The sequence below is a fragment of the Melanostigma gelatinosum genome (genome assembly GCF_949748355.1).
Source record: "Melanostigma gelatinosum genome assembly, chromosome: 19".
Taxonomy (NCBI): Eukaryota; Metazoa; Chordata; class Actinopteri; order Perciformes; family Zoarcidae; genus Melanostigma; species Melanostigma gelatinosum.
In genome coordinates this window covers 8,098,997-8,126,333 of record NC_136652.1, presented here as the reverse complement: position 1 = coordinate 8,126,333, position 27,337 = coordinate 8,098,997, and the positions used below count along the sequence as shown (strand labels likewise).

Sequence of the window (27,337 nt, the reverse complement as noted above, 5' to 3'; positions counted from 1 at the left end):
TGCACTTAACTGCGAGCACGAATCCTGGGCTTCGCCTCATTACATTCCAATTATATATCCTATTTAGAAAAACGTTACTATCTGTAATGTTCCTGTATACTTTATCAGCTCAGGTAACGAAACAACCGCCACTAGATTCAGGCCGTGTAGCTAAGTTACAGCCAGCTGGCTAACCATAGTCTTGTTAGTTAATAAGTTACAATCATGAATCACGTTAGCCGGGGAATTAATTTGCCAAGCAAGCCAACTGACATATCCAATTGGATAGAATTTTGAGAGCCATAATGTTGGCAAGCTAAGGTTAGCCCGCTAGCTTTTAATGTAGCTTCGTAACGTTAGTTGATAAAATCATTTGCGAACGACGAGCTAGCCAATTTACGTCTGGATGAACTAGCTGATGTTATCAACTCTAGACTGTTTTGCTACGTTAGCTACACACGATGGGAGCTGTAGCAGAGCTGAAGAGAGGCAAGGCACTCTGAAGCGTCCATAAACGTCTCAAACCCGCCCGAGTCCTTTACATGCATATAAATCAGTCCACAGAAGGAAGGTCTCAGTTTTTAAGTTACGTTACATTCTGTTCACACATTGGCACTACAAAGAAATTAATACATGATAGTTGTAACATACTGTATATCACCGCTAATCCTGCTTCCTGTACTGTATGCAAAACTGGATGTTTCAGCTCATTCCCATGTGGGGACTTGCCACGCCTGAGTTTTCCAGCGCCTCTGTAATCCCCTGTGCATAATCCTGCCTTATTTACAGTATTTACCAGCAGTCTTCCCGTCACTCAAACAGCATCGTCGCAGCATGAGGCCCATTGTTTTCTCATCTGCTCTGTTCGTCTGCTGCAGTAGCATAATGCCGAGCCGTAGAGCTACCTTTGAGGCTCCACACTTTCTGCATATGCTTTAGGATAAGTGCTTTTTAATGGCCAGGCAGTTATTGTGAAAGCACCTCGGGAAAGGATGATTTAAATCGATCAAGGTTTTATTATGTTACTGAAGAATCAGGAAGTATTTTATAAAAACTAGATTGAGACATTTCTCCTCACTTACTTTGGAGGTTTTTATGAAAGATTTCAAAGGAAAAAAGATCGTCTCTCAACTGACAGCGTGACGAATGACGCGTGGAATCACAAAACTGATGTTACGTCTTTTGAACAACGATAAACTTTTGCGACTCGAGTGAAATGGTCCAGGAAAGAAAGTCTTAAAACATTCTCGGAGAAGATTTAAAAGTCGAAAACGCTGCCGCTGCGCCGGAGGTTGAAGGAGCCTTTAAAGGGATTTGGAGACACAGAATAGAGGCAAGGCAAGGCAAGTTTATTTGTATAGCACATTTCAACAACAAGGTAATTCAAAGTGCTTCACATAAAACCATTAAAAGCATCAAAACATAAGGCAAAAGAAAAGGAGATTTAAAAACAATTAAAGAAACAGTGTAAGAAATAAAATTCAGTAGTAAAAAGTAAAGGAGATTTAAAACATACATTGAAACAATAATCGATGTCTCCCTGAGACATTACGCTGCACGCAATCAACCATACACTGCCGCAATTCTGCAATTACTCGCGATAATTACAATTACTAGAGGGATAAAAAGACAAAGGTTTGTTAAAACCAACAAAGGAGATGTTTTTTTTAGACTTATGAATACAGAAGTAGTGACAGTAGCCAGCAGTGTTTGTCTCTGGACACTTTGCCAGAAGACACACAGTAACCGATGGAGAAAGGAGAGAATACAGATTCACTTGATGTCTTTATGCAACCTGTCTGCGTCAATACAACTGTCCCGAAGCAAAAGTGGACAAGTTCTGATGGCTTTGAATTGTCAGTGTACACACACGCACTCAGCCATCTTTCTGGACATTGCAGCTTAATTTTTGTGGCCGTCAAAGAATAAATGGTTTTGTTACCGTTGGGAATTTATCTCGATCTGATACAAAAACGGTACTGATGAATATGTAAGGATACGATACACTGCGATTCAAAGCCATCAGACATTAGCTGCCGACACTAGAGTCGCTATCCCTGTGCTGACTGAAGCCTTGGTTTTCTGATAGGTATCAGTTAACCTGCACACTCCTAGTTACTTATGAAAACAGTAGCTAGCGTGACTTCAGCGTTGCTCTCTGCTCTTCTATGGCCAACGACTGAAAATCGTGTTTTTTCCCTTTTCATCTCGGACCTGACAAAATACGACAGCAGCTCCGACACCTCCCTCAGAGTCCCACTGCAGGAGCCTCACAGGTCACACACTGACATTTAGTTCGACACAAGCAGCTATGCAAGGCCTTTAGATCTATTTAAAGGGAAAGAGCAAGAGCACGGGCTTTACAGCACTCCCGAGACTCCCTCTGTCATAACTCCAACACTCTGAAACACAACTCACGATCATCAGCTAAGAGCGGAAAAGTGAAACTCATGAATTTCCTGTTATCAGAAAAATAGAGGTGTTTGTTGCTTTTTTGCCATTTTATATTCAGGTCAAAGCAAATACAGTTTGTCCTGTAACAAGTAGCCCCCCCCCAAAAAAAGATCATATACACTACCAAAGAGGTCTACTCGGGCGATTATCTCATCGATTCATCTCGCCGTGGCCCTTAATTAGCGCTCTGTTAGGAAAAGGCCGCGCTCAGTCCGTTTCCTGTGCGCTCTGTAATGGATTTAACGTTTGCAACATCAGGGGACTTGACTCCTCGCCTGCCAACTTGCAGGAGTGAGATAACGTCACACAACTGCTGACTCATGCGGCTGCGGGTGGGGGGAGGGGTCAGTGTCCAACAGTTTTAAAGCAGTGATGGTCGCTAAAAGCAGACTCTGCAGGAAGAAGCGCTGCAGCCGTTCGCTCAAAAGTGCTGCGAGTATAAACTGGAGTGTTTGTGCTTCACTCTTCATTTAAATGGCACTCCGAGACAGCAGGTAGAAATAATTGTGTCCTTTCGCATTTCAGCGAGTTGTGGAGGAAATGATTACATTTTAATTCGGAAGAATTAGCAACACAATCGAACTCCTCAATCAGCCGTGCAGACTTGGGGGCGGGGGATGACGGGACACATTTTGTCTGGCATTTAATTTGTTTTTCCGCCGGATGGACTCTATTGTCCTATCTCTGGGCGACAGCAGTGACTTATGAGAGCTGTCAGTCAAGCACAAAAACTTCATCTGACTCAGGAATCTGTTCATAAAGACGCAGAGGGAGAGAGGGAGGGAGCTTCATTGTTCTGTTGCCGAGACAAATGTCTTTACAAACTTACATTTTTTGTCATTATTTGTCCCATTCCCTCTGCCAAAAACTGTCTGGAAATAAAGGCATTGTATTTTTAGATGCGGTGCACTGCCATTTACAGCAATGTTGGGTATCTGGGGATTTAGTTTTTTTTTTTAACTTTGGAGGACGTGAAGCCCTTCACTGCTCTGTGACAGATTGGAATATGAGCGCGCAACAAGCGGCCTTTATACTTCATCAGCATTTTCTTATTTTTATGAACACTTTAAAAATCTGCTGATCAACCAAAGGACAGAACAACTCAAAGTTTGGCACGTACATCGATGGCTAGCTGTGTTTGGGCTCAGTGGTGCTCGGAGCTGAATGTTAAACGGCCGCATGCTAACATGCTTACAAGGACGAATCTAGCGCGCTGATGTCCAGCCGCTACGATGCTACCGCGTTCATCCTCTTGCTTTGTCAGCATCTGCACTGTAAAAAACATGCACAATGCACAAACCCTGCACACATGCACATTGCTAATGTGTCGCCAGCCACTTCGCCAAAACACTCCATTGCTCATTGTTTCATTCATGGCAGGTCTCAGTTCTAAACCAGCCCGAATGTAAATGTTACCAGTATTAACGGTTTGCTGCTATAATCCAAACATATCTGTGTGAACCCCCCCTCCCCCCCCCCCCCCCCCCCTAAAGCGAAACAGGACCCAGGAATATTTCTGTCCTGAGTTTGTGTTTTCCTGTTTCACAGTTTGTGGGTGGATGCATTATTCATGGGTAGCACTTCTGTAAAGTGTTCCCTCCTCTCATATTGCTTGTCTTTGTTCCCCGCTGCAGAATGCAGAGGTGTCTGTGTTTGAGGTGAACATCCGGTTCGTTGGCGGTCTGCTGTCCGCCTACTACCTGTCTGGGAAAGAGGTAAGAAACACACAACGAAGCCTCCTGTGGAGCTTTCTCATGAGTGGGAGGGATGGCGGAGATTGAGTGATCGAATGGGTGCTTTTATATCCTCAATGTTCAGTAATATCCCCTTCAACAGCTCGTACAGATTAATGTATCCCGTTAGCGGGAGCCAAGATAAGTTCTCTATTTAAGTATGGGTCTGTTGCTCTTTTAGTTCAATACCAATTAGGGTTGAACACACTGTGTGTACTTGAAGATGTTCCTCTTAGTTCTTGAATTATGTGGTGGATGCGCATAGGTTTAGGATACAGCAATGTTATTTTTGGAAAAAAAACCTCAATAGAGTTATCGTGTTCTTTCGGTTTTTTCCCCCCACAGGAATGTCCTTGAATGTTGGCAAGAGCTTTGATAAAACCAAGGTTGCCTCAGTCGGATATTGAAAACCGACCACTGTTGTACTTTCAAAAGACTTCCTTTTTTGAAGTACGAGAGAAAAGAAAGGTGGTTCTCCATCGGCCTCGGGGTGGAAGACGATGTCCTGAAGTGTGGAAATATTCCTCCAGGATTCGCTTTGTATTCAGATAACTGAGAGATTCAGCGGGTCTTCTCGCTTTCCTCATAGCGCCAGTCCAGCCCTCTGTGCGAGTGAATATGGGAATCGACTTAGTGACAAGCGGCTGTGAAAATGACATCAGCAGGGTATTGCATTCAGATCCTCTTCCACGCTGAGGTTTTGTGTTAAACTCACGTTTCCTTAACATCTTCTCTCCTTTCTGTCTTTTAACTACACCACTCAGGCTCCTAATTTGTGATAAGACCCCACCAAAGACTTCTTAAAACATTCCTATAAACAATTAAAAACTGGTACCGGCAAAGTATCTTTCTGAAAATGGAAAGATCTTCAGAGTTTATTTCTGTTTCTCGACTGATGTCACAAGAGGGATTACACTCCGAGTCACTTTTATCTTCACTGCTGTCGACACTTCTGCTGCGATCTGTACTTTAATACACACACACACACACACACACACACACACACACACACACACACACACACACACACAAAGACACACTGTCCTAATCTACACCATCATCGTAGCGGTGAGCGAACTGGAGTTGTGAGGCTAAGTGCTTCTTTATTAGCAGGGAGAGAGAGAGAGCGTGCGGGCAGGAGTCTCACTGGGAGTTCTCCGGTAGAAAAACCCATTTCCTGCCTCCAATGAGCGTTTGGAGCGCTTCACTACACACACACACACACACACACACACACACACACGGAGAATCTGGAGGTTTGTTTGGAGGTCTGTTTATTGAAGCCTGTATCTGTACCTGCCTGTCTGCCCCATTCTGGTTATTACCGGGGATTCTGGATCACTTCTGTTTGGACTTCCAGTGAGCTTAGATGTCTTCACCTGGTCAATCAATCATTGAACTGCATTTGATTCCTCCTCCCTTCTGCTGCCTGAATTAGTGAATCAGCAGTTTGTTTCAGCTCCTTTCTCTCTTAGAGTCTTTGGTTTTACTGTTGGTTCAAACTCACTGCTCTCATTCTTGTGATTTCCACCCAAAGCGATTATCCATTTCTAATCCAAAACCCTCAGATAAACCGAGTGTCCACTACCTGCCCAGCTCCAAATGGCTGACGTACAGTTCGTCACTAGCTGGTGAACATAGTGAGAGGAGCATTTAGCTGCTAAGGAGCCAGATATTTTCCTCAGGAGTTGGTGAAAACTAAATATTGAATTTATATTAATCTGGTAATTTGCAGCCAATCACCATTTATAACTGCTGGACTGTGTAGGAGACCAGTCTGTTGATGTGGCTGAATTCCTGGGCACTCAATGTTAGCCCAAAAAAGTTAAAGTGAAACTTAAGTAAATAAGTGAGAAATTCACTTTCAGATGCGATCCTGTGACCTTTTCATTCCTGTGACGAGCCCATTCATCAGGAATTTAAAACTGCAAAAGTATGTTCAGTGAAAAGTCTTGCACTTGTTTAAAAAGACAACAGAATGGCAAACATTGTCGTGACAAAAAGCTGCTTGCGGACCATCTGAAGTGTGTGATGAGTGTGAAACTCTGCAGTCACTCGTAGTTCTTTTTCTTCTTGCATGAGAGTCACTCAGTCGCAGACCTTCTCCTGTATTGCGTGGGAGCCTTGAGAGGTCGCTCTCCTTCAGCTGCAGGTCAGGGTCCCCTGAAGGATGGAGGAGGTAGATGGATGGCTGATTGGTGGCCTCGGAGCGCTGGAGGCTGTTGATGGACAAGATGACTGAGTGTTGCCTGTGGTGTGCCTCTGGATGACTGATGATTTCGGGGTTTAAAGACTGCTGGGTGGCGCTGAAGGCTTCTCGTGGTAAAAGAACAAACAGCGTCAATGCCTGCTGGCTCCAGGGACTTTAAATAGCTTGTTTTGACCAACCAGCAGTCCAAAAGGTGGAACCGGGTACATTGTTGTTTGGAAGATAAATGAATTAATCCATTATCAAAATAGTTTAGAGTCTTCTACGATCATCATCTATATTATTATTTGTTTGTCTTGATTTCACGGCAGGTAAACCACAATATGCACACTTTGTCAAACCGGTGAAATCCAGTTTTGGTTTTATTAGATGAGCACTCTCTCGCTTCTCTTCTTTCACATGCTGAAGCTCAACATGTGAAACCAGCGCTTTTGGAAGCCCACTCCTGATAAAAGCTCTTTGCGCACAAAGTGGAGCTGTACTGCAGGTACATTCTGCGGCCGCATATTTTTATAATAAAAAGGAACTAATTGAACACCGCTCAGGCATTATGTAACTCCACATTTGGGGCCTATCTATTAGAGGAGACTGTACCTGACCTGCTAAGAGACCACCTCGAATACACCATACAATGCAGGTGCAAACAGGTAAAGATCTGAAAGGGTTGATTGTTTGTTTGTATCTGTGGTTTTGAATGGCAGTAACGGTTTTAAATTGGAAGCACTAAAAGCATCCGAAGTGTCAGTTGAAGCTGTTAAAGTATTTAAAGTGAAGAGCTGGAAACAGCCACCTTGCTGCTGAAGGCTGGAAGTCAGAGGGGTGGAGTTCTATCGCCGCAGGAGTTAAAGGGGTGTTTGAGACGGGCAGAAGGAGCAGGTCGAGGCATCACTGTCTCTCTCTCTCCGGGTCGGTCCTAGTCGGGCTCTGGCTCAAAGAGACTCGGGCCTTTGATGAAAGTTTGATCAGTAAAAGTACAGCTGGTACTGGCTGTATGCAACATCACCGGCTAAGGAAGAGAAGGACCGCAGCAAGGTAAACAATGTACGGAGAGATGAATAAAATGCAAAGGCTCCCCGTTCCCTTACGAATCAAAGCGAAGTGCTTCAAGGAGGGAAGAACAGAGACGGGACAGACGGCAGCAAGAATGAAAGGCAGGAAAGGGAAGGAGGAAGGAAGAGAAGGGGGAAACCTGAAAGAAGTGTGGAAGAAGGGGACGATTGACTGAGGAAAGGAATTAAAAAGGAGCAAAGGGAAGAAAGTTGATACTCATCTTTATTGTATACCGTTTTTGCAGTAAGTTCTTTACTAACCGGGAGAATATAATACAAAAACCACAACTTTTCACATCCGCTGCCACAACGAATTCATCACGCACACATTGAGAATATTTGAACATTGTGAACGGACTATATTGTCATCACCTTCGTAGAATAAGTGTGTGCTGTGGATTCAGGATACAACTAGGAAGTTAAACATAAATTAAAACATTAAGAAAAATGGAAATTAATAAAAGGAATTAAATAAAACGGGAACTCATCATTTTGCAGATGAATGTTTCAGTTTTCCTCTTTCACAAGCTGAAGATGAACCTGTAGAACCGGTGCTTGAGAGACGGGGAGAGAGAACAAAAGGAATAAGGGAAGATTGGAAGAAATCAAGGCAGGAAGCAATAAAACATATACGTGTATAATCACATTAAACACACTAAAACCCTCGAGTCATTCCTTCATCAAGTGATTGTAATGCGTACAATTCAAATTACAGTGAGCAAGAATCAACTAATCCTTGCTGTGAAGATCTGCATTTAAAATCCCCCATCAGTCATGTGAAGAGGAGGATTTCATCCTCCGTCCAAACCCTTAATTCTGGAATGATTATAATGAACAATGCCGATGCTTGATTGTGATGAAAACTAATCCCAATCTCCTTTAGTTGTGTGTGACAGAGTAATCTGGTGATGGGATGGATGAGTGTCCCAGCTGCCCCCCTCATCCCTTACACCGACGCAGATTAAAGTGAAAATCCTGTCTGTGGGAAGCCGCAGCAGAGGCTCCATGCTCGGGTGCCTTCAGACACGGCAATGCAAAGAAACGGTGACGGGGATTTTGTTTGTCTAAATAACAAATAAAGGGTTTGAGGAGCAGACCGATTTAAGAGCATGAACCGCGGACATAATCTCCTTTGACAGAAAGGCCACAGCTAACTCTGACCTTTCTTGCTCATGAAATGATACATGCAAGACTAAAATGTAGGACCGTTGCTACTTACTGCTGGTAGATAATGAGCGGCCGTTGGCGAACGACGCCACTCTATGCGGCGCGCTTGTAATTGCGGTCGGCTTTCATCTGGAGGAACACAAACTGGCTCTCTTTGCCACTGCACCACTGGACAGATCCGCGCTTGACTGATTTGGTTTGGCACTCTTTGGTGGTTTTCCGTGGCACGGGGGGCGACAGGAATTAGCTGAACTTGAGGTTCCTGTTGCCAGGCCTTAATGCGTCTCCTTCTTCACTGTCAGTGATTGATCAGCTGGCACAAGAAGCCTTCGCTGCCTGGGCTCAGGACGGGACAGCGCAGCACCACTTTGCCAATTCCTTCTGCAAGTTTATCGGTTTCCATAAAGATAGTGTTTCTCAGAGTTATATATTTACAAACCTTAGCTCACTGTGATCTACAACCAGGCAGGCATTCATCTGACGCTGTTATACTTGGCCTTCATGATAAAATCATGCGATTACTAATACGGTTTGAAAGGGACTGAGTGGACTTTTGAAGGGTTCCTTGAAGCTTGCAGAACTGATTAGGATTCAGTCTCACCAGTGATTTCAGGGTCATTAAAAGACACTGGTGCGCCCGCTGCTGCAGCCTCATGTGATTCGACTTTGACGAGACGCCAAGCAGGCACGTCAACGTCTCCTTAAGAGGATCCCATGTGTTGTTTTGCCTGGCGCTCATGGTCCACGTAGTATGACATCAAATCAGCTTTAAACACAACGAGAGAGGAGCAGAGATCAATGCAGAGAAACCAGGGGGGCGGATTGTGACTGACAGGCTCACAGGCAGGTGAACCAGCAGGAGTCTTGATGTACTCAGTGTTTTGATATCTCGCTGCGCCATATGGCTGACGGGGCGGTAGCTTGAGCAGCTGTAACTTCATTTCCCCACAAGTGCTGGTGGCAGCTTTGTTAGGATTTCATGAAAGTAAGGAGCAGCCAGATTCCCCTTATCTATAATATGTGTCCACCTCTAGCTCTACATGGAGGTGTTCAAAAATACCCAGCACCCCTCTGGATGAGGGACCATGACTCAACAAAAAATCGAATCTGTGTGCAACTTTACCAGAGTACATGTCTGTGTAAATTATAGGAGGGGAAACGGTGTCTGACATGTTGAAATGTGTTCTGTGTCAGTTCCCCTCATTTGTCCTCAATTAACATGCATCACACTGTAATTAGACAGAGCCTAAAAACAACAACCCAGCATCCACATGCACATGTGCCTGGAGATCCCTCTGCACAAACGGCATCTGGAGGCTGCGTTGAGAACACCAAATGTGTGACGTGTGGGAATTATCCGAGAGGCATGAAGAAAGAGGAATGTGCTTCCAGCTCTGGGCCAAGCGGCTCCGATAACGGGGAACTACAGCGTGACGAGAAGACAATGTGTACGACAAGAGGTGGATGGCTGGCATGAGAAAGTGTTTTTTACATTGACGGGGGGGAGAATGACTTGGTAAGATGAGGATTGAGTGAGACAGGAAAGCTGCAGGGGAATAGCACGCACGCTGTAGTCGTTCTTAACTCGTGACCTTCTTTCTAGTCTACAGCATTAGTTTCTATTTGCAACGTTAAAGATCCGGCCAAAAAAAGATAACATGAACAGAATTTGAGGAGGTTACAGTGTTGACGTTATTTAAAAAACGTCTGTTTTGTGTTGCAGAGGTATAGTCCAGAATTAGCATGCTAACCAGCTGGCCTGGCTTGTCTTTGTTTTGACCTGATGAGGACTACAGACACGAATTACCTTAAAGCTATGATCTGGTGCATCAAATAGTGACATTTATGTTTTAAACTGTACATGATCCTTTCTATTTATTTATTTTTCATCTGGAATTTAGACATTTGGACCGTATGGAGCCAGAAATAGAGGTGAAATGCCGCACCCTATTTCTTTGGAGCGGGTGTCTCGGGGATTGGTCATCAAAGTATTTGATTGCCGCTTTTCAGTGTACATACAAGAGGCTCCTCTTAATCCTGAGCTTGAACTGAGCGTACGGTGGACACCTACAGGCGGAATGGCACAAGCAGACGAGACACAAACTCAGGCATGCATGAACAGAGCGGCAGCCGAGAGCGACCCTCGGTGACAGACCGCCTCCCGAGGCCGCGATGTCCAATCAGACACCCATCGAGCGTGACACACGCACATCCGCAGCTCTCCATTTACTCCGTCCCACTTCATTGTGCAGCCGCTGGATAGCGGCGAAGAATAGAAGAAAAAGGGATAGAAAGCTGGATGAATATCTTGACATTTAACTGCTTGTTTCTTTCATTCTCTTCCAGACAGGGTTGGGGGTTTGATTTCCATTGGGACCCGCTATGCTAAAAATACATGCAAGCCGAGCGTGGCACTGTAGATTACTTTAGACTTAAAAGCATCCACCAAATGGTGAAATCTTGTAAGATTGTCATAAACGTTTCTTGTTCACAAATGTGGAAAAAAAATAGTTCCTCCCCTTGTTCTTGAGGATTCTGTTTGGATGTTTTGTGGATGTCCTGGAACATGCGACTTCAGATGAATGGATGACTTCAAACTGCACATACTAGCACTGAATATATCTACGTCCATAGACCGGTGGTGACCTGTCGAGAGTGTGTGTTCGTTGCGATGGGGATCGACTCCGGTCCTTCCATGTTCTTGAAAATAACTCCAAAGAGACTCACTAGACAGATGGATCTGTGGGAGATTTCCCTCCTTTGCTTCAGTTTTTACCTTGTGGAAGAACAATGCAGTTAAAACCCAGGAGGCCCCAGATGCCCACACTGAGATGTCTAAAAATGTGAGCGTGGGAGTGAGAATGTAATTCAAAAACATACAGGAAATAAAAAATGAGCCCACGGTATTCCGACAAGGTTTCGCAGCAAATTGAAAGAAAGCTGTGACTTCTAGAGGTTGACAGTTAAGTCTGCTCTGTCAACAAGATGTAGATGTGGTTGGACCGCACAGTATATACATGACATCACACCCACTCGCGATTGGCCAGCTGTGCAGGGATTTCAAACTCCTCTTTCTTTTCATTTGTTACGCAACTATTTCTGTGTGTGCACAACAGAGTACAGAGTACAACAGTATGAATGTTTTCCAGGAGAGACTGTCTGAAGATGTTGAAATATATCACATCCCCCCCCCCTCTCTTCATATTGGCCCATAATTCCCATCTCCTGATTGCATATTTTTATTGAATATCGTCCGATAACGATCGACTGCGTAATCAATCTGCGGTTCATTGCCGAACTGTTTTATTACGGTCCGTTACACCGCGACCCTGCATGCTTTCATAATTTGGATGGATTTAGTATGAATGGATGGATCCATCTATATTAAGCTATTTAAGCAACTTTCTATCAATACCTGGTTCTGCTACAGACGCACTCTCTCACAGACAGGGGGCAAGCTCATCGACACAAAGCCGCCCACAGTGTAATCCCATCCCGGACCTCTGGCTCTGCAGGTCAGCACAACAACCTGCACTACTGACCACGGAAAGCTTAGCCAAACGTGTACACACACACACACACACACACACACACACACACACACACACACACACGTGTTGTCGCAGCGTGTTGGGCGGAGCCGACAGAAAGCTATCTTCAAGAAATCCCATTCACTCAGTGAGAAAATTGGCTTTGCTGGAGGAACAAAAAGAGAAAAACAACCGCCCCCATCCCTTTCCCCCTTTGGGCCATCTCTGATATCCTCCTGCTGTGCCCGAGTAAAGCGCCTTACATATCTCCACACACACACGGCCAAGTAAAGGTTATTTACCAACCGTGGAGAATGAATTTTCTGGATATCTATCCTAATCTCTTTTTAGACCGGTCTAATCTGCTCTGAGGAGCCGGAGCAGGGCTACAGGAGGAAGGAGGATTGAGGAGGAAATAGTGGAGTCTGACCAATATGATGCACACGGTCACGCTGTCTTTACTGCTGATATGCTGAGTGGAACAGAGTGTAAAATACTGTAGCGGCAGTAGCAACGGAGTTACTGCATGTTCACGAGTCCTTGTGATGCAATAATATAATTTCAAAGAAACTATTATTTTTAGGTTTACACCAAAATTATTTTAAAAAATATTTCTTTGTGCTTCAATTCAAATAAGAGACTGCATTATTGTTATACTTCCATCAGAGTATAACGGGTCCGATTATGGCGAAATATGCCCGTTATATTATCCTACTGTAGGGCTCAATATAATCTCTTCAAATTGCTGGTTTTGTTTGAACAGTCAAAAAAAAACATAATAAAATGTTTATGAAGTGCAGTAAGGGAAAGCAAAAAATCCTCACATTTGAAAACACCATTGTTCAATTATTATTATTCTTATTGATACAAAGAAAGGCTGGTCTTTGTAGTGTCCCTAAGAGTACAAAGCACATATCCCAGTAGCTTCAAAGAGTACATCCAGTCTGAAATAGAGCTCTGTGTTCCCAGAGTCAGGGGAACGTCTGTCTGCAGAGGCCACAATGAACAAGTCACTGTCGGGGTTTATTCTGTGTTGTAACACGACTCAAGTCCAACAAAATATGAATGAAAGAAAAAAGATGCCATCAAAGCTAGACACAGTTGGCGGTTTTGTATGGAAATGGGGAGAGCTTAACTGGGAATTGCCGGTAAAAATACCCACGCTATTGATATATATCTACTAATGTAAATGTACCAGTGTGTTGTCAATTAACAATATAATTGTTGACTGTTGTAATGAATTGTTTGTGTGTATCATAAGTCACTCAATCGCAGATGTACGTAAAAGGTAAAATCGTCAACACTGCCACAAGGTTGCATTTCCTTCTGAGGCTGACCGACCAAAACTACTTGAGATAAGAAACTCTGCTCAGTGGATCAGTAGATGGAGATGGAACACACACACACACACACACACACACACACGAGTTTTATATTGATTGGTTCGCTGATCACACAAGGCCGTAAAAGGGAACGGCAAATAAATGGAGCGAGAGTCGTTTTACTGTATGTGAACATGTGTATGTTTAAATATGTCACTCGCACACTTCTACTTTTTCATATTTTGTGCCACGGCTGGATTAAGATTATGGCCGCCGCTCTGCACCGCACTCATTCGACAGTTACCACTGATAACTCCGTCCCCACCGACCGCCGTGGAAGCGTAGCGCCCTCCCTACGGTTCCCACACTCGAACACGGTCAGCACTTTTGCCGTTTGTGCTGTTAGCACCGTTAGCTATTAGCCACATACTCCTCGTGTGTTTGTGGGGGATCTTTGCTCAAATGCTTGACTCGACACGGTGGTTCTTTGATTACGTGAACAGCTTGAGGAAACTGGACAGGCAGCAGAATTCATGTGATTCAGTGAACTAGATCTACGAGTTGGCTTTTCAAACGGATACCCTGAATGATCCATCACAATGATCCGATAAATGCATTTCCAGTCCAGTTTGTTCGCAGATTGATGCTAAATAATGATTAACGCAAAGTTACATTTTAGTCAGGATATACTCCCTCACCTACAACACGTATCAACCTCTGCAGCTACAGGTTATCTTTTTCATTTACATGTAACTTAGCTCTGAACCTCAAGCTGCACCTAATCTCATTGGCCATGTCAGTGCTCATATACGCCACGGCCCCCGTTTACCTCAACAGTCTGTATAGGGATTAACCTACTGGGCAGGCCGCCAATGGGCCTGTAATAATCCACGTTGTTATACATGCAAACACACTCACACACCTTTCATTCCTGGTTACCTGTGTGTGTAGGATCCTGTGTGGTATCCCCTTTGGACCAGTCTGTAGCATTGTCCCCACAGTCCATAATTGCTGCACAGTCCTTGACTAAGTCCTGTCTCAAAAACACACACAGCCTCTCACTGCAGTACACTGCTTGACAGGGAGAAAATTGGTTTGGTCAACAGGGTCACACATGGGCCGAGTCTTCCTTCTTTCCCGTTGCTTACCAAAGCCGGTATCAGCCTGGTGTGTGTGTGTGTGCCTGACTTTGCAGCCTCCTAAGTAGCTATCATACACGCACTCTGTCAGAAGAGGAACCGGGCCTTTCCTCCCGCCGTGCTTTGACAGACTGTGTAATTGCCACGGCACACTTTATTTTCCCCTCACTTCCCTTTTGTCATGTATGTGTGTGTGTGTGTGTGTGTGTGTGTGCATGTGTGTGTGTGTGTGTGTGTGCATGTTTGTGTGTGTGTGTGTGTGTGTGTGTGTGTGTGTGTGTGTATATATATATATGTGTATATATATATGTATGTATGTATATACGCGCGCGCACACACACACCCACGGCAGGGGGCCATGTTGGCATATGTAAGTCATTCATGCTGTGTGACATTTCAACCTCGACCACATAAAACCCAACAGAAGGGAAGAAGTGGTGCTGTGTGTGTGTTCAGGGCAGCCAAATACGAGGATTTGCTCACGAGTCCAGCACAAAGGTCCTCTAGGACCGTCTCCTTTCGGGCTGAACGAACACTAGTCCGTTTTAACAGCCTCGTTGTGTTTATACTCTCACTAATGCGGCCGTGGTGCAGTTTGTTAAATGTTGTTTTTAAGCTTCAAAAATCATAAAAGCGGTTTCATTTCTGTAAGATTATCTTGCGGAACAAAACACGTAAGTACCATAAACTTGTTTGCCACAGAGCTTGTTTTTTTAGCATCAATCCAAAAATTACTTCCATCAATTTCATCATCCAGCATTTGCGACTCATCTGCATCCAGGGCTGAGTTGAAACTGTTGTTCCAACAGTGGTAAAGTAACAGGAGGATTATGTTTTAGGGGCCTTAGTTTATGCTTCTATTTCGTACGAGGATTACGAGTCGGGGTGCACGATACTGATATGAGATATCGGACCGATCCTGACTCGGATAGCTGGGCCGGTCCATTCAATTCAATGTTCATAAACTATACACATTTTACATTGGAATTGCTGCATTAAAAACAAGTTTACTCAAAGAAAAAGTAACTTTAGGCTGAAAAACAACAACAACGCTGCCATATTTTTGCCATCTTATCTTCACTTGTACACGTTTAAAAAAAACACGAAGCTCTCAAAACAGAGGAGGTCTTTCACAGAGATCCTGTTCAACATCAATGTTGCAGCAGGTGAAGAGGCAGCAGTGTGCTGGGAAAGTGACGCTCGCAGTATTTTTATCCCCACGATGCAACACTCGGGACTAATGGTGGAAATAAGACCACTTCCTGTTTCACGCCAGCAGTCTTTGTTTACGCTCTTGTTATTTATTCATGGCCTTTATTTTACCTTCAGCAAACCCTTAAAGGGACATTACACTATTTTCTCACAGATCGTCATTTGAGAAGCACAGGCTCGTTTGAATCTCTTCCGGATTAGTTCCCCCTAACACGTGTGCTAATGTGAAATCATGGAAACATTCTCTTGTGGAGTATCTGGGGACCCCACGTGTGCTGTTATTAAACCAGCTGTGCGTGTACAGACGTCCAGGGAGTGCGTTGGATCGGCAGCAGGTTATTGTTGGGAACACTGAACTGTCCCCGGAGTTCATGTGTCGGGCTTTACTTATTCCTGTCAGCCGGCCTGAAGGGAGTCGTGCTGCTTCAGAGACCTCGCTCTCATTGGACCTTATCTCTTCCCCCGGCAAGGAAGACAAGGCAAATAAGCTATTTGCCTTGTTAATATACTCTCTGTTCCACACACACACACGCACATCTGTGAGTGACAGAGGAAGCAGAAGAGTGTCTCCCTTTGCTCTCACATTTGAGTCACCGTGGTGCTGCTAGCTAATCGCAGATTAGCGGTGGACTCCGACGTGCCTTTTGTTCGGCTTTCTCTCTCCGCTCATATCTCCGACTTGTTCGCATGTCATTCATCCTCTTGTCAGAGTTTTGTTTTCTCCTTTTCTCTTCCTGTCATCTTTCCTCTACGTGTGCGCGTTGAATACGTGTTTTTGTTTCATTTTGTCCTGGAAATCTGTTCCAATTCGGTGAGATTTGCCTACCTCTGATATAATGAATTACATGCAGCATTTATCGTGGAAGGGATCGTTAGTGCGTCAGCGGTCGCTGTGGCTTTAGTGGTCGAGTGACTTTGCAAATAAGAAGGTGGCTCCGGTAGAGCACTGAAGCCTGCTGAATGCCCATTTTGAAGCCAATGCAGTGCACGGGCCGACTCCATGCAGCCCGGTGTTGTAGGTCTGCCTCGAGGCTTTTTGCACTCATCTCGAAAAGAAGAAAAAAAGTTCCAGCAAATGCTTTGATTAAAAAGTTATTGACCCAAACAGTTTGACTTTCCCCCTGCACAGGCTAGTAAAATACCAAGTATGTAATGTCAGCGTGGTGTACTCTTTTCGTACTTTTTTTTTTTAATTACAGCTCCAGCTAGCGTGCTGTAAGTGTGGCATTCAAATACTAGCCGTCCTGTGCTCTGCTCAGTGGCATGAAAAGACCAAGAGTTTCCTTGGGCAAGGCTGGAGGGCTGCAGGCTCACCCATTAGGCTGCATCTCTGAGTAGCACTCAGGACGGCAAGCTGCAGCACGGCACGGCAGGTTTAAAGGATGGATCTGGTGGTGTTGGTCTTATTGACACGATCCCACGGAGAGACTACAACCAACTATTGAACCGGTGAACAAAGTCTGTTGTACTTCGTTCCTGTATGCTATGGGATTGTTAACAACACATCAGTGAGCCACAGCCCTCCATAACAGCTGCGGCTCACTCAATCGCTCATTCACCGCCCGGTTTCCATAAATGCTCATCAGTGCTCCAAATGTGTATTAACCTCCATTGGAAACGGTCGACAGCAAAGGAAAAGATGAATGTCTTCATTAGGAAAGACTCCGAGTCACAGACAGTAATGGGGAAAGTTTTGTAAGATGTAGTAGTTTCTGGGCTCTTCTCATTTATTTCGTGCCTCCTCCGTCTCCTTGCTCCTCGATCCTGCGTCTTTATACCCTGAAATCGATCTCAGCGCTCCGTCTTGAAGGACGTCCCAATTCCTAGAATTCATCCTGAGGAGCGGGGGGGGGGGGCTTGCAGGAGGAGCTCTCGGCGAGGACACACCCCGGTGTATTCCGTGACAAGGGGCGGGACAATTAACACCCGATGGAGCAGTGCCCCACTTCATATTTAATTGACGTTGCTGTTAAGAGGCAAAGATGTCTCATTTTGTTCAAATGCCTCTTTGCCAGGACTCCGCCTCCTTCGCGTTTCCCCCTCGCCTCCTCCACTCGCATCCCCCGTGAAAGGAATCAAGGTTGTACAAACTGGGAAATGGGAAGGGCCCTTGTCTTTTCAAAGGATTTGTTGACTTTTCTTATTTTTATTTAACGACTGAACCAATGAATGGAATTTGGAGCAGTGACGGACAACATCTCTTCTGAATGTGGATTCAGCAGTGCATGTCTCTCTCTGACCTCAGTTGTTGCTTTTAAGGGCTGACACAGGAGGCCTGTCTTTCTAACACGTCTAACCTGGCTTCCAAAGAGAGGGAAAAGTTAGTGTGTGTGTGTGTGTGTGTGTGTGTGTGTGTGTGTGTGTGTGTGTGTGTGTGCACGCGCCGTCTAGCTGTGGAGATCTGAGGGTTCTTCTTTTTTCCTTGCTGCAGTCCGCACTTTGACGGGTAGCTTTGTTAACGCTTGTGCTACACACCGCCTTAAAGGTCTTTGTTCTCTACTCAGCTCGTCTGTCTGACTGCTAACAGCTCCTCTGTTTGTTTGTTTCCAAACAACAATACTTCCTTGTTTTTCTTTTTTTTAACCAAACTTACCTGCTTCATTGTGCCCTGTCTGTCTGTCTGTTTGCAGGATTTATTTATGAAATGGAAAAACCTGAAAGCACGTCTGCATTGTCAGGTATTGTTGAACGCTAACCTGTAACCTCTCATCAACCATGCTTTTATCAGTAGCAGATAGCTGTTAGATATGATATAAACCCACCTTCACGCTCAGCACAGAACAACGTTCTCGTGACTAGCCGGTGAACATGTTGGAACATTTAGCAGCTGAATAGACGGGTAATTCTCCCGGGAGCTGGTGGAGACCAAAACCGAGCTGAAGCCAGAGTGAATGCGCTGGAGTAACAACGGGCTGATCCTGGAGAGATGGTGTTGAAAGAGAATTCACAAAAAGCAGGAGTGCCGGATTCACTTACAAAGCCAATAAGAACATTTGTAGACTAGTATCCAGAATGAGCCACGTTGCTCTTATGTACCCAGATACAGGTTTTATTCATGCGTTTGACTCACATGTTGGTTCCTCGCCAGCCCCGTCAGTCAGCTGAAGTCACAATTAAGTTTCATAGCTGTGACAAAATCTCTTTACTGCACACACACTGACTGCATCCTTTCTGCCTGGATCTGTCTGTGTTGACAATTGGAAGTAAATTCCTCAGAGCTGTTGTGTTTTAAAAACCGCCCGGAGGCAGAGACATTGGATTCTTAAAGCCTTATTGATTTTGTTGCCTTCCGTCTAAATTTACCAGCCATCCGCATCCTCTCTTCTCTGTAGACTCAATCTGTCACTTGTAAATTCTTCCCTCTATAAACCTGCTTGTGTTTTTTTGTCGGCACATGTTTTGAAGATATTTGGGTTCCCTACGAAAAAAGGTAAAAGTGATACCTTCCTTCTAGCACACACCACTCCTGAGCTTTTATTTTGGAGACTATTTTAGTGATTTACATGGGATATTAATACATGCAACAACTTATTTTATTTTAAATAGTTCAGAAAAGCCATTGCGGAGATGCTGCAAACACATCTACCCTTTTTTTATCTGTGCAATTCATTTGTTTTTCAATATACTTTATTTAACAGGTTTTTTCATGATTACTTTCACTCAGAACGGGAATATTACAAAGAAGGATTATTTATTTATAGCTTTAGCACCTAGAATAAAGGCATCAACCAACCATGACGTGTGGGACGGACATATTCAAACAGTTTGCTACAGTGTACAACAACTCGGAGGAGACGAGTGTTTTTGCATCTTTGTGTTGTTTATTCGTCATGCCCCCGGTTTGTAAAGGCCTTTCTACTTGAGAGCTTCATTTTTTTATCATAGACCTTTAACAAGAAGGCCTCGTCGACAGACCTTTGCAGTGACTGACATTTGCCAGTGACTCCCTGACATTTAGACCCAAAACCGTCCATTTTTAAGTTAGGATTTATTCCCTGCCTTTTCACAACATTACGTCTGTAACTGATTTGTCACGAAACTGATAAACCATGTGTCAACCCGGGTTACCTAACGTCTCCTGGCAGCTCGTCACAATCTGCCTGCAGGGGTGTTTATCTTACCGAATACGGTGCGGGGCAGCGTGGAGGGCGTGCTGTGACGCAGGTTAGGGTCCATGTCAGATCTGGTCTTTGGCTTTGTTGAACTATTTCAGTGAATATTTGACATTTTCCTTCACATGAAAGCCTTCCAGGGTTCCAGCTCAGGCTCGTTCTCTGACAACACTGACTCCTCACTGGGACGCATGAATGGCACGTCACTTGTCTCTCTCTCTCTCTCTCTGACTCTCTCTATCGCTCTCCTTGTCTCTCTCTCTCTTTGACTCTCTCTCTCTCTCTCGTTGTCTCTCCATCCCTCCATCGTGCAATCATTCACTCTGATTCTCAGTCTTCTTTCTCATTTCTACTTGAAGTCTGTTGTTTCAGGAAGTATATTCTTCTGAAATATGTATTATTGTTCGCATCAGTTCATTTACTGTGGGTTATATTCGTCCCGCTTCCCTTCCTGATAACTCCCAATGTGACGGCTGAAGTGGATGAATCCTTCTTGCCGTCTCAGTCTCCGTTTCAAACTGAAGGCTGTTGCAGTGTGTCGTTCTTATTGATTTGCTAATTATGTGTGTATTCTCACCTAAAGCTTTTATTCTGGAGTTTTCACCTCATCGACCGATCATCAAACAGTTTTAAGTAGGTTAAGTGAGCTGTACTGAGCAGGAAGACCTTTCATTATTTCAGCTTTCTTTGATCAACCGATGTGTCAGCTTCCATCCTGTCATTGCCGGATTATTATGTTTCCATGGCAACTGCTTCCACGGCCATGAGTTCAGCTTCTCCTGTTCCTGACCACTCGCACTTTATCACCAGTGATCTTAGCCATGCACACGTTTCCCCAAGTGTGGAAAAATGCTCCTGTGCCTCCTGTCGTTTATGGTAAAAAAGTCGTTTTCCGTCATGCTTTTGTCCAATATGCAAATTTCCACTGCAATCCTCCTCTCCAGCTGCTCTGCCTGAACGCACACGTGTAGTTTTCTGTTTTGTCAGCCGTTTTCATTTTCGTTACACCTCCCCCCCCACACACACACACGCACGGATCAAATCAAATGCGAGCCAGGAAGCCAAAATCCAATCACAAGTGGCCACTTGTGATGCATCTAAATGTCAGGTGTGAACTGCAATCTGTCTCAGCTGGATCGAGACTCGATCTGGATATGAGATATTCGCCCTGAACAGATTCCCACTCCCCCACCGACTGGACCCTTAATTGCACACTCACGCACAGATAGTTATACACTGTGGTGCTGCTAAGAGAACATGTGAGGTCCCGTGGCTTTGCCTCACAGTTTTTAAATATGTTGAGATTTAGACATCCAACTATATTGTCGAGGTAGTTTTCTGAAGGATCCGATGAGCTGATGTGAAGGTGCATTGATGTGTTTTCTGACGAACTGGACTCGTATTAAACTTAACTCTCTGCTTGTTGCTCACAGTGCGGTTTCTACACCCCCAGCCCATCCAAACGTGCACTCCTCTCCTCCTGTAACTTTCCTACCGAGATGGCAAGTTTCTATGTAAATTTCTCTTTGCCCGGTCTTCTTCATTTCAATAGCGGCGCCGTCAAAAGAGCTGACTGTCAAAAGTGTGCCGAGTCAGCGCCGACCGTGCCACCAGAGAGGCGAGGAAATAATGTCGGGAGCTGATTCTCATTACACGTGGCACGGCACACGTGCGCGTATTGAGGAAAGGATTACTAATATTGAGATGAAGGATGAAGCCGAAGCGTTTTTTAATCTTTTCTTAGAGAGCGTTTTTCCACCTCGCTCGTCAAACGTCTGTCAAACTGAGGAAATGCTTCCCGCAGTGAACCCAGAGGCGATGTGGAGGTTCTGACACCCCTGTCGTCATGAGCGGGATTGACGTTATCGCCGCTTGATTGACGATATCTCGACGTGGCTCCAGTGAGAGCAGAGTTGATGTATATCGGCTTTAACTTTGAGTATTTGGATCGCTGGATTTGTTATGCAGCTCTTCGCTCTACCACATATACGATAGTTTTAATGTGATGAAAATCGGCTGCATTAAGCAGCATGAATGCAGGATGTGTGAAATTATAGCAACGCAAACACCGTGAAAAGCGTGAATATAATGAAGAACACACTTTGGATGGCGCAGGAGCCTGTGAAGGTGTCTGACTATTTAGAGCTCAAACGTCTGATGATCCAGTGAATATTATCACCTCCAGGTTTTATGTCTGGCCCAGGTTGTGTCAAATTCTGTCAGGTATTTAGCTGCAGCAAGCCGCCGTCCTGTGTTTGTTTTCATGCGGAGCTGCGCTCTACTTTGTCCAAAGCGGCTCACTTGTTACAGTCAGCCGGTGATTACTGCACAATAAGCCCTGCTCTAGTCAATTAGGACCCGGGTGTGAAACAGCAGCTCGCTTGCACATTATCGTGCTCGTTACCCTGCTGCTAACCCTAATCCACAAACCCAGCGGCGCTGCTTCGTCTGGCACGTTGATTTGATTGGAAATCAATTACATCGACATCGCTATTCTCTGTTTTAATCTATCAAGGGGGTTTGGTTGGAAATTATGAAATGAGTGTCATCATCAATATCTATAGTAACTTAAAACAAAGCTTTTATTTCTTCTTTTTTAACCGTTATTTTACCAGAAGGTCCTCTTTGGATAAAGAACCTCTTGTACAAGTGGAGCCCGGCCATCGCAGCAGCCGTACACACATTCAAATACAACATATTGAGCACGATTTACAACAGAGCCAACAGATGTAGTAATAACTCATCAGGAAAAGCTATGATTAAAGATTACTTTCATTGTCTTTTCATCTGAGAATTTCTCTTCGATTTATTATTTGTTCTATAAAACGTAAAAAAAGCCCCGCGTTTCATCACGGCTGACAGGTGACCCCCTGCCGAGACACCAAATTCACTCAGGACTTGCTCTCTCTCTCCCCACACTCTCATTTGCAATCAAACGGCTTCCCCAGCAGCAGTCCCTGGTAGTTGAGGGGGTGTCAGAGTGTAATTATTTTGGACGGTAATCTTGCGAGGCCTTTTAACACCACAGTGAGTTTCCCAGGAAAAGAAAATTGCTTTCAGCTGGTCTAGAAAACCTCAGCAAATGTTGCTGAGCTGGAGAAGAAATGCTGAGGTTGATTTTTTTACCAGTATTTCCATATTATTCAGATGGGTGTGACTTCCATCTGTTACCTTGGTGAATAGTTCTCCCTGAGGCGATCTGTGGGAATGTTTCTGTAGCAGTTATGAGTGATTCCTTTCTGCTGGACAAACTGTATAAAGAAGACACTGTTGTAAGTTATCTGATGCACCTTGTTCTGCATCAGACAACATACATTTCAATATTCATATATACAGGCCTTTACTGTGTTTCACAGTCTCTCCTCTCCTTTCCTGTCATTTTAGAGAGCGAGACGTACACCGGCTCACTCTTTCCACATTTAGTCTGCACTCGTCATTCAGTTGTTCCTGCACGGACTCATTCATTCAGGAAGTGAAATACAACACTTCTGTTGATGCTACTTGAAATAGAAAATTTGCACTTGAAAAAAGCAGCTAGCCGTGAGTTTGTGCTCGAGTGGGCCGACAGGAGGCCAATTGTAGAGCTCTGTTGTCTGTCTGTTGAGGTATATAGTGCTAGAATAATAGTTTTTTAGTTAGTTTACCATAAGCATAATAAACACAATGCTTGTCCTGACTGACTATAACGTCATGTCAGTGTACCCGTGCATTTATCTCACCAGAGCGTGAAAATGAAAATGAAAGGAACTGTAAATGATGAGTTGTAGACATCTCAGTTTCAGTCATACATCAGCGCTATCCCCCTGCAAAGTTACCCATGGTGCACCTTGATGCCCAGTTTAGAGGAAAGGCAGCTGGCACTAATATGATCTTCATACCTGGAAGCATCTTTAAGTGCATATTGATGAGTATGCAAAAGAAAGTATTTTGGCCACAATATCAACATGCAGGTAGTGCCTGATAGGTACTTGTAGTGCCGGCAGTCCAGATAAAGGGCAGTTCATGTTGTATGGTACTGGAAAACTTAGAAGGGGGCATTCAAGAAGCAGATCGGTAGCCATGAGTCTTTGTTGACAAAGATATTGATGAAAGAGGCAAGAATGAAGCCTGGAAAATCCAACACAAATACCCTAAAATTGGCCATGTTTATGTATATACTACTGGGTAGGGATTTTATAACTCGATTTTCCAATGTTGTGCGTGTGTGCCAATAAAGGAAGAAGAGAGAAAAGATGAGTTTCATAGATGGGTGAACACACGGTAGAATTGAAGGGGAAGAGTGTGAAAGAGGAGGAAAGAGTTCCAGGAGGAGGAGGAGGAGGAGGAGGAGGAGGAGGAGGAGGAGGAGGAGGAGGAGGAGGAGGAGGAGGAGGAGGAGGAGGAGGAGGAGGAGGAGGAGGAGGAGGAGGAGGAGGAGGAGGAGGAGGAGGAGGAGGAGGAGGAGGAGGAGGAGGAGGAGGAGGAGGAGGAGGAGGAGGAGGAGGAGGAGGAGGAGGAGGAGGAGGAGGAGGAGGAGGAGGAGGAGGAGGAGGAGGAGGAGGAGGAGGAGGAGGAGGAGGAGGAGGAGGAGGAGGAGGAGGAGGAGGAGGAGGAGGAGGATCATCCCCCCCAGCCGCTGCTGTATTCTGGGCCACGTGTCCCACAAGGCCTGATTGGTCATTCATCTTAGTTTGGGAGCTGTCCAGCCGACGCTGCGGGCTGCATCACATATTCAAACACACACACGCATTCCCACATACTTAAAATGTTAATATCCTTGTAGGGACCTTCCACGTCCGTCTCCTCACTCTAAACGAGACCTAACCTAAATTCTCTCCACGACTTTGACCCTAATATGAGCCTTAATTCATGCAATCTATCTTCGTAGTGGCCCATACATACACGTGCACCTACATCTGTCGTCTATGCTCAGTAGCATAATGGAAGTAAAGCAGGGGAAGGCCAGGGTTAAGCTCGTAGGTTATTCTCCACCTACTAATTATTAATGCTCAAAATAAGGTAGAAATACATCTTGCTTTTACTGTCGTAGAAGAAAAGCAGGGATCTTTCTCATTCCTGAAGCTGAAAATAGTACCTCTTTGGAACGTTTCCTTGAAGGTGGAGTCTGCGATTCTAAAGAAAAGCGAAGTGTCTGTGAGGAGGCCTGTGTTGTGTCTAACGCCTCATTGAAAGGTGGCCTCGTTGTTGACCGTGGTGAGAAGAGCCGATCTATACGCTGTGGAAATGCACCAGTCATGTTTGTAAAAGCTGTATCGACTGATGTGATGTACTCACTTCCCCTCAGCCGTCCTCCCTCGCTTATTCTTCATCCAGTGAGTAACAGTCAATATCCCACATTGTCTGGACTCCAGGTAGTGGTTTTACATGTACTTTAAGGTCAAGAATAACCATCAGGATTCAATTATTATATGTATTGTGTTTTACAATGAGGATTTAAACCCTTTGTGTCTCCACAAGCTAGTCTAGAAACCGATGTTTCACCCTGAGCCACTAAAATCTGATGTTTTCTATCGACTAAATTGACTCTTACTTTCCTTGTTCTGGAAATATCTTGAAACTTCAACCTAACCTTCTAACCCTGAATCTAGAGTTTACCCCTAAACTAAAATAGTCGCTTGAAACGGCCACAAAAAGAGGCTGAAATGTCTTCAGTTAACACACACACACACACACACACACACACACACACACACACAGAGGGGGTTTACAAGGTAAACTCTGTGGTGGTACAAGTTGCATGAATGTGACTGAATCTTAAATAGACTCATCCTTTGGTGTTCTTTGTCTGTTTCCTCTCTCCCGTCCTCATTGTCTCTCTATCTCCCTGAAACACACTTTATTCTCATTCTGTGGATTAAGTGAGTTTGTGGAGGGCAAACACAATGGCCAAAACTTCAAGAGGAGGGAAAGCAAAGCAACTGTTCTCCCTGCCGTTCTACTTCAATTGTTCTTTTCCTGACTCATCTCAGGAGCTGTGACCCATCCTGTCGTGTCCCTCTTTGTCCTGGTGATGATTCTCTGACCTGAATCATCTCCATTAGTTCCTCTTTGACTACTTAATTTCTGGTATCGTCACAAGAGATGTTGATATTTGCGTAAAGGGTTGAGCCATCATTTAGAGTGGCATTGCCTTAGTCACATGATGCAACCTACGAATAACCAAATATCAGCTTTTTTTGTTGTTTTTTTAAGTGGGAGAAAGTGATCCGTCACTTAATCGCATCATGTGTCACCTTTTAAAGGGTGCAGATAGAAGTGTTCCAGTGGAAGATTGTATTTTGATCATTCAGTTCCTCATTACTCAGCAGGTAGGATGACGGCACACAGGTCGTCCTGCTTTCACTCGTCTTCATCTGCTCCCGTATTCTGACACTTCTTCCTCTATCCTGATCACAGCATGACAGATACACTCAGAGGCACCAAATAATAACCACGCACACTTTCTCACTCTGTGGACAGTCAACTGGTGGCTCCACAACAGTGACTTACTTACACTGATAACACACAAATAAAATCACAGCACTAAGGTAGTTCATTTTCCTGATAGCTATTTTGTCAGAAGTGCCCAGGTGTGAAATGCTATTATTAACATCAGTTTTTACTGATGACATCAGCCACAAGCTTCGTGTGTGTGTGGGGGGGGGGGGGGGTCCTCCTCCTCCTCCTCCTCCTCCTCAGCTTCTGTATAATTCAATTGCTCATTAAAGCCTGTTGGCAGTTTGCTTGATAGCCTTGGACATCGGTGTGTTTAATTTATTCTTCTGTGTGTCCCTGGGAGTGTTTTTTATTTTCCCCCTCAGTGTGCTCTTTGCATTATTAAAGGCATTAATCACTGGGATGTGATGCCTTGTTACGACACTGCTCCCACGCTACCACAGCAGGGCCTGAAACACACACACACACACACACACACACACAAAGTGAAGTAATTTAGTGTCGACAGTGTCGCCACAAATCTTACCTCAAACTCTATCTTGGAAGTCCCTTTGAAATGCACAATAAATATGAATTTTGAAACATGATGATATTCGAAACATCAATTTATGACATTCAAGTCTGCACAACAATCCGGAACATCCAAGATGATATTTTGTACAGTGTGGAGTGAGGTCGAGGGACAGTTGGACCAGCTGCTGGCCACCAGCCCGCTGTTTGCCTCCTTTTCTGTAACCAGTGTAACATTAAAGCGAGCTAGCTAGCTAACTAGCCGTTAGTTCGCCATCTAGCTTGCTAACTCCACCAGTGACAGCGCTAGGAGTCGTCGACTTTAAGATCAGGTGCAGAAAAGGTCAAATGAGCTCCATAGAAAACATCACTCCTGGCATATTTACAAGGCCAAACATATGGACATCCCGACATGTATCTTCATGCCACATGAATCCCACATTCCTGGTACCTCTCGCCCTCACCGGCTCTCAGTAACCTCTCCCT

General features: G+C 44.6%; 1 protein-coding gene across 1 annotated transcript in view; it reads left to right on the top strand.

Moving 5' to 3' along the window:
- Positions 1-27,337, top strand: part of man1a1 (mannosidase, alpha, class 1A, member 1) — a 102,919-nt gene that overhangs the window by 51,589 nt on the left and 23,993 nt on the right. Inside the window, exon 4 of the mRNA XM_079291038.1 lies at positions 4,068-4,148. Within this exon, the coding sequence (XP_079147164.1) occupies positions 4,068-4,148 (81 nt within the window). The remainder of the gene's footprint in view (positions 1-4,067; positions 4,149-27,337) is intronic.